This window comes from Gastrolobium bilobum, unplaced genomic scaffold (genome assembly GCF_033153095.1).
Source record: "Gastrolobium bilobum isolate Gb01-03AN ecotype WA unplaced genomic scaffold, APGP_CSIRO_Gbil_v1 utg9841, whole genome shotgun sequence".
Classification (NCBI taxonomy): domain Eukaryota; kingdom Viridiplantae; phylum Streptophyta; class Magnoliopsida; order Fabales; family Fabaceae; genus Gastrolobium; species Gastrolobium bilobum.
Genome location: NW_026898136.1, coordinates 39,308 through 47,949, shown reverse-complemented (window position 1 = coordinate 47,949; position 8,642 = coordinate 39,308). Strand labels below are relative to the sequence as shown.

Below are 8,642 nucleotides of genomic sequence, written 5' to 3'. Positions count from 1 at the left end.
TTGACTGGAAGAATATCATTCACTACTTGTTCAGAAATTGTTGATAATAACCAGGTCAGAAGCATCTGATCCTGAGTTAACCACTTTGTATACTCAGAAGTGGAGATGTTGCTTTCGCGGTCCTCATCTGACCTGAACTTCAAGGGAATCTTCGGATTCACCAAGAAACGTTGCAACTGGTGTGATGTGATGATCGGTTCGATGATCTGGTTCCAGAAGAGGTAGTTGTTTTCTGTAAGCTTCGCTGAGATGGTGAAATTGAAGAGTGCAGATGGATCTTTGGCTTCCATTGTAGATCTGGAAGTTGATCTCTCTGGTTGCGTTGCGCTGGTGTCGGAGTTGGTAGCGGAAGTCATGATTAAGCTTTGTTAATGGATCAGGCCCTTGGTGAGGGCTTTGATACCATATCAGAGTTCCATCATAGAAGTGACGAGAGAGAAAATAGAGAGAGGAGAGAGGTAGGGAAAGTTCAGAGAGATGAACATTTGTAATTAATATTGAGAAATGAATAGTTGATTAATTTGTACATTACACTGTGCTCTATATATAGGACTAAGGCCAATACATTGATGACTCAGCAAGTCTAACAAACTGAACAAACTTACAGAGAGAAATAATCTGGTGTGTGACATGTACAGTGTATCCTACACTATTAATACGGGGAAACCCAATCTACAAGCAATCTTACTGCTTGTTTACCATGCAAGGCATCTCCGAGGTTTCCATTGTGCATAAAATCATGAACTATCATCACATCAGTGTCATTATAAAGAAAGCCTAGTAGTCTTACAATGCTCCTACACCTTAGCCTCCCTAAAAGATTCACCTCTCCAACAAGGTCATCACTGTTTCCTACTTCAATATCAGATCCAGATCTCCACAATTTTTTTACTGCCACAACTGTACTTGATTGTGGTATCTCAGCCTTATAAACAACCCCAGTTGCACCCATGCCAGTCACATTTGTTTCCTTCAGTACTTGTTAGAGAAAAATAGAGCGCTTTGAATGGAGAAAGCGAGATGTGAGCACGTTTGAAGTGAGAGAACATTGGTAGCGTGAATTGGTGGGTAAATTTTATTTTAAAAAAAAACTTTGTCTGCAAGTGCGGTCCGCCACTGGGTATCAAGATGTGGGATTGCGGAATAGCATGCCAGGGTCAACCCCCAATGTGATCAAGACAGTTGCTTTTCACACAATGAATTTAAGCAATAAATTCCTATTGAATTCATAGAATATTTGTTTTTTTTACTAGAATCTAGAAATGAAATGGCATCTGGTTCCGAGGCACAACAGAACACTTCCAACAATATGAAGAGATTCCTGGTGCAGCCTTGCTTCCACTCAAAAGGATGCAGTAATAGAGTTGTATGTTTTTGAAGAAATTTGAACTAATTCCCATTCATCTAAACATCTACTTTCTACAAATGGTACATAAGACAGAGCGCTAATATGCAATAAATATGGGTACAACAGCGCTCACGAAATTACAAGATTCAAACAATGTTTCTATATACAAGAAGGATATTTCAAGATCGAAAAATTCAGAATAACCTCCTAATAAAAGTAAAACCTGCATAAAGCCACTAGGAAAGCCTCCAATATAATGATGTATGTAAAATATAGACAATGCCAGTAAATGATAAATCTGTATCTGGCTGTCAGAGCTAATCAACGCCACAATTCATCGCTCCTCATGTCCAATTCTTCTAACTTCCATCAAGCATGGATCATCTACACATTTAAATATGAAAAAAAGAATTAAAACACTACATTTATTTGATAGAGATACCAGAGAATCACTAAGAAGCCAAATTATGTCTCCGAAATGATAAATCCCTCCACACAAAAATCACATGACTGATCATTCTAGATGCTTGGTTTTTGTAAAGAACCACTTCAACTCAAAATCTTAAGGGGTTGGGTGAAGGTCGTTTTAATGGTTTATATTATTCTCTAATACACCCCTCACACAGGAGCCCTTTGGCCTTGAAGTGTGGATATTGCACAGACCCAATGTTTTTGGTTTTACCTTGTGCTTATTTTAATTCCACTCGAAAATGGGGGGCGGTGAGGATCGAACTCGTGACATTGTGGTCAAGGAAGCTCTGATACCATGTAAAGAACCACTTCAACTCAAAACCTTAAGGCATTGGGTGAGGTTCTTTTTAATAGTTTATATTATTCTCTAACAGTTTTAAGAAAGAGATCTGCTCCCTGTCCTTATGACCAGATTATATGAAAAAGCAAACAAAATATAAATCACTTTTCCTAAGCATATTTAAACATAAACCTCTCATTATATGTCATTTTGCTCCTAAGTTGCATACAAAAGACGTGTCCTAAAAATGTATTACAGTATGACAAAAGAAGGAAGAAAACTGAATTATACCATCTTTGGAGTGCTTCTCCCTTTCAGTGTTTTCATTGCAGCTTCTGCAAAAGCTTGTGCTGCCTCTGCATCAGCTTCTGCTGCCTCTGCCTCCCTTGCTGCCTCTTCGGCTTCTGCTATGGCGGCTTCTGCTTCAGCAACTGCTCGAGCAGCAACAGCAGCTGCCTCTTGTGCAGTCATGGACCTTATCTTTGCTAATTCTATATCTATCTGAGACTTTGTAAGGATGTTGGTTTCATCCTTGTCAACTTTTAAAGAGGCTTTCTGCCTCCCATCCATTAACAACATGGATGAGTTTCTTCTTCTGTCAGAATATGCTGGAGTAGGTGCAATCCTATACCTGCGTTTTACCTGAAATACCAAACTCAACCTAAAAGTAAGATCTCCAATTGAATAACTAAACGTAACTGGCACAAAATAAGAAGAATAGCATCCAGCATACTTGTCAATCTCACATAAAACGTATATAATACTAAATCAAGACAAACTATGGATTCCTGAAAATTATACTATAAACAATTGTTTTTAATTCATACCAAAACACACAAATTTTGTGCAAGTCTAAGTAAAGAGCAGTCCGTCCACACTGCTGAATGGACAAACTGGGTTTGATAACACTCGATTTATAGGAAAGCCAACTCTTAAGATCCAGGCTGACAAGAGAGCAGAACCTAGTCCACTATAAATGGGAGTTCCATTTATCACGGGCAGCCAACTCGATAAGGAATCTATACTGCACCAGAGACTCTCATCTTGCCTCAATACCTTAAAATAATTCATCAAAAGTGGAAAAAAAAAATGCACTAAAGACAATTTTTGTATGAGAAACATACCTTGATCAGTTTCCCACTTGCTGTCAAAAATTTTAATTTTGCTGACAACAACCTTTTGAAGTCTGGCGGTGCCCAGTATTGGTCCTACAGATTACAAAGCAATGTAATTCAACTGAGTCATACAAAAACAATATAACATATCATGAAATATAAAATAGAGCAGTATCCTACCAAATGGAATACAAAAGAAGATATAATGTTATTCCTTAACAAAAAATTTGGTCAATTGGAAGTTGAAACAGTTTCACATTTTTAAGCATCATTACTATCATATAAAGTATATCCATCTTTACAAGATGCTAAACCATTAAAAAGGGATAAATAAATTTTTTTTAAAAAAACTGAGCCTACTAAGGGATAGAATGGGCCACCACTTCACTAATCATACTGAACTAAAAAGCTTCCAACCACATTAAAATTAGTATAACAATAGTTCTGAATAATCAATATACGACTAGAAGTACCACATGTCATCCTAGGGTGCTCCAACAGCTTTATACCAAACAAGAAACATTCACAAACAATGCCAACCTCATTAAATGGCATCACTGGCATTTAATCAAACATTAACATCTTAAATATAAATTAGAACTTCCAACATTCCAAGAATGAGGGGTTTCCTATTTCATAAGCAGAAAAATGGTTTCAGTTGCAGGTTTTCCCTCATTCCACAACTGACAAGTTCTCCCAAATCCATTTCCCCTAAAAGGAGAACCTCTAATCCTACCCAATCAATTCGCCTTCAGTCTCAATTTAATTGTCAAACTCAAGATTTTACCTAGGATTGGAAGTGGGAGGATAAACAAAAAACGTGAGATTGTTACACAAAAGTAAGATCCTACCCGAAAAACTATACTAAAACACACGTGTACACACACACACACAAACACACACGTGTGTGTGCGTGTGCATACATATATATATATATATATATATATATATATGAGGTAGGATCCTTTGACACCAGTGTCAAATTTCAAATTTGACACCTCATCTGATAGTCATTAGACCAAAAAAGATCAATGGTGTCACATGCTTACAAATCAGAGTCGTTCATATTTTTTGATCTAACGGCTCTCAGATGAGGTGTCAAATTTGAAATTTGACACTGGTATCAAAGGATTCTACTCTATATATATATGTCTCTCTCTGTGTGGGGGTGGGGGGGCGGGGGCGGGGGGGGGGTCAGGATCATTTTACACCGGTATAAGTTACACTCTAAATCTTGATCGTTGATCCATTTAAATTGATTTATTAGATATTTGACCCATTAGATGCAAGCAAATAAATTACCAAGATTTGGTGAAAGACACAATATAACCACAAAACAAATAGGACATTTAATTAAACTCCAATTGAAACACAAGTTCACAATTGAAAATGCATAAACAAAGGCCATGGAGCCCCACTAGCACAAAGCAAACAGAGCCAAAATAGAACAAAAAAGGAAAAATAAATGCAGCAGCTGCACCCAAACGCAACTACAGAGTCAGAGTCATACAGACCATATCCACACCAAGAAATTACAGATCACAACCACATCCAGAAATTACAGACCACACCCAACCATACAAGAGTAACAGCAGATTCATGAAATGTAGATTAACAGTAACAGGTTTGCTAGCAGTATACACCTTCAACTTCTTGGGCTGCTCCGTATCTCTAGGTGTAACAACTTCAAACAAGGGAAGGGACACTAGCAGGTTGTGACACTAAATGAATGTCAATAAAGAAGTTATAGCACTTACAGACGCAGGACCAAACTTTAGCTTGCAACACCCAAAGCAAGTCACAGCAACTAGGTTTCAGGCGGAAGGGAAATAGTGCTTGACCACTCAGAGGTCGCAGGTTTCACACCAACAAAACCCGATAATGGTTGCAGGACTCAAAGGTTTCGTATTAGGGATAATGGCTACCAGATAACGAAATGAGGCTAGGTAATTTGGCATATAATCCATTCCACCAACTGGAAAACAGGGAACAAGTACACATGGTAGGATCTCATGAACCCACCAATTCCATGAACTAGAAATCGATTTAAGCAGCTTGAGTTTAGAGAGGGAGAGAGGACCATTCAGACACCAAAAGATTGTAGAATAGTCCACATGTACAATCCAGATCATGATCCGGAAAAATGTTGCGTGAAAGTATTGAACTTGCACCCTCTTTGTCAGTTGAGATTCCATAGGTCGCCTCATTGGAACTTCTAATCCAATTGGACTGCTAATGTATCTCTCAGCACTCATGTTTTCCTTTTACTTTAGCCTTCCGGCTTGGGAAGTAATATATTCCGTTTTTTAAGAAAGGGCCTTTCTTTTCAGTTAGCCATAAATTTTTTTTTCCAGTTGACCTAAACTAAAAGGCCTTCTTTCCACAAGGCAGATTAGAGGGGGATTTTTAGACAATGTGGAGCTCTAGTAAGAAAACAATGCACAAATTATTTATCAAAAATAAAGAAAAAGACTAGAGTAAGAGAGATATAGGGAAACTATATAGTATCTTGAATTGGTAAATAATGGAACTGCCCAACTAACTCCATAACCATTTGGAACAATTAACCAAGAAATTTTATAGAATTTAGTTTTGTGATTAAGAATAGGTTTTGTCTAGAATTATAAAGTCAGAATACCAGAAGGCTACCAAAGAATTAAAATGAATTAAAAGCAGAAAAAACTTAAGTTAGACTCAAAAGGCAAAGTTATACCTCTATGAAAGCTGCAATAGTTGTTTTATTAGAGCCACCATTCTCCTTCAAGCTACTTATTGCTTCCATTATAAGGTTATCCAATCTGTATAATGTAAACATGGGAAAACATATACTGTCAAAACAGACATAAAACAATTACACCAACAAAATAAAAAAAGGCATAAATAAAATTTCAAAGAAATGAAACCTTTTCACGATGCTAGCAACACAAGAATGAAATCAGGCAAGCTTGCCAGAAATTAAATTAATGACCTTAACAGTTGGTAGTAAATAAGAATTCCCCATTGGAAGACAATTGCAAATAGCAGTACTAAAGTAACACTTTTTCCGCAAACCAGCAAGAATGATATAAAATAAATAAATTACCACATTAAAACAAAATAAAAAGAATCCAACCTTACGATAGACCTTTTTGGACCAGGAATCTGCACCATATCTCTAGAAACTTGAAGAGGCTTAACATCAACAATTTCTTCATCACTTGGAACAACAGAAGTGACAGCCATAGAGTTCTCATCATGTTTTGGGGCCTGATGCACCCTTCTGACTGCTAACCTAGACTTTTCCCTGGAGCTCCATCCATTTGCCATCACACTCAGATTTCTCCACTTATCCTATCAAATGCCCCATATCAGAACCACACAAACAAGTCAATGTGCATAGTAATATAGATGGACCAATGCTAATTCATCACTATATATGTAAAATGAAAAAATGACCTTCACCAAAACACCAACAAGCACAACTACGAAGATAACCAGACCTTAAGATCCACATTCGACCGCAGATATAAGACACTGCTAAACTCTGGATCCTTGAGTATCGTACGCCATTTACCAACCCCGTGCTTGACAACTCCAGCTTTAAGCGCTGCTTCCTCTTCTGCAGTCCACTTCTGCTTAGGAGCACCCATCAGGAGTAGCAAAAGAAATTCTCTCTCGGCTGCAAGCAATAGTACATTACATATCCAAATACAAAATTCACCCCTAAAAATATAATCACAAGTTTTGCAAAGTTGTAAGACATTAGAAACCCTTAGTATTATTTTAAAATATTTCCTATAAATATTGAATTTAAATTTTTTTAACTCAAGATACATACATTTTCAAGAATTATTTAATATTAAATTTCATCTTTAAACTTGTTTTAATTTTTAAGGATAACCTATCATCCAATAATTGCATAAATCACACCCCCTGTGCTGGTCAAATTGTTCAATATACTACTTCCATTCTTAAACTATTGATTCCAGAAACTGGACAGTTCACGGAAAATAAGTAATTATAGTTATAACTTAAGAGCTTTTAACCACATCCAATTCCTCAAACAAGTCCTTCTTCAATTTATTGATCAAAGTGGTGTTTACAAGCAGGTACAAGAAGTTCACACACAGCACAAAAACTGAAAACTCCGTGAAGGAAGCTGAGCGTGATCGTGCACGGAAAACATGCGAACCACTTTCCAATCAAACAACAAACTTCGCAATTCAACATCGACAGAAAATCCAATCAGCACCATTCATCGAAAGAAAAAAAAATGATAACATCTGAGCCAAAACAACTCAATTTTGGATCGTGCTACGAAACCCTAAAAGCATAATTTATGAGGTTGTGGCAATAAAAAAAATAAAAAATAGAGAATGAAACCTTAATTGGAGTTGGAGGAAAAGGAACTGATTGGGATTAAGATTGAGAAGGTGAGAAATTGGATAATTCCGGTTCCCAGATTGGTTTGCATCCCGCGCCAAATGCCCTAACCTGACCAGAGACCCCGCTTGTGGATTCAACAAATATATCACCTCAAACTTTTTTTTAGAAACCAAAATAATAATAATAATAATAATAAAAAATATACTTCCAATCTATTTTCGTTTACAACTTCTTACAATCACGTCTTAAGCATTGATGACTTTCCATCTCACATTTATTTATTAGAAAGCGATTATACTTCCTATTAGGGGTGTTAGTGGGCCGCGCTGAGCCAAACTTTGATCTTAAAAGGCTAAGCTACGTTTAAATGTGTCTGTCTAACCTAACCTATTATCTGTTATGAATATAATTATTGACATGTAGCTTGGCTTATTTACAAAAATAAAAGGCTGGTTTAGCCTGTTTAAAAAAAAAATAAGATAAGAAAAAATTATTCAAACAAAATATATGATCCACAACACTAATAATTTCACAAAGATTTATAAATTCAATATATATCCAAAAAACATAATATATAACAAAACATTTAAAAAAATCTGTTTAACCAATAAAATTGGGTGAAATGAATTGAGGAGAGAGAATGGCTATTATAAATAGTATAAAAAATAAAAAAAAAGTTAGTATACCAGGCCGGCCTGAGAAGCTCTAAGATTGAGTTTTTGAAATGGAGTTTGAGGTTGTTCTGCCTGAAGTAGATACGTCTGACAGAAGGTCGGGTCTTTGATGTTGGATCTAGAGCTTTTTCTCTAGATACCTATGAATTAGGTATCTTGGGGACAGCTGATCACTACACACTATATGATGGCTTTAGCCAGAAAGGGTGTGTGTGTGCACTGTCGTGTCTTCAATCAAATAGGGTTAGAGAGATCAATCATACCTGTGGTCTTTAGTCCTATTTATAGAACTTATCTTTGGGCTGACGTTAGTTGGGCTTCATATTGCTGTGGGCCTTTCTCTGGTCCATAACAAAGGCCTTTTTATTAAATAATTTTTTTTGTATTAA

The 8,642-nt window shown here is 36.5% G+C and overlaps 1 protein-coding gene across 1 annotated transcript; it reads right to left on the bottom strand.

Moving 5' to 3' along the window:
* Window positions 1–1,276: 1,276 nt before the first annotated feature.
* Window positions 1,277–7,694, bottom strand: LOC133313157 (telomere repeat-binding factor 1). Its single transcript, XM_061514487.1, has 7 exons — window positions 7,577–7,694; window positions 6,694–6,872; window positions 6,327–6,544; window positions 5,928–6,012; window positions 3,224–3,307; window positions 2,391–2,741; window positions 1,277–1,732 (listed from the first exon to the last, which is right to left on the bottom strand). Exons 2-7 carry the CDS (start codon window positions 6,841–6,843, stop codon window positions 1,718–1,720), a joined length of 903 nt encoding a protein of 300 aa, XP_061370471.1. The 5' UTR covers window positions 6,844–6,872; window positions 7,577–7,694; the 3' UTR covers window positions 1,277–1,717.
* Between the last annotated feature and the right edge of the window lie 948 nt (window positions 7,695–8,642).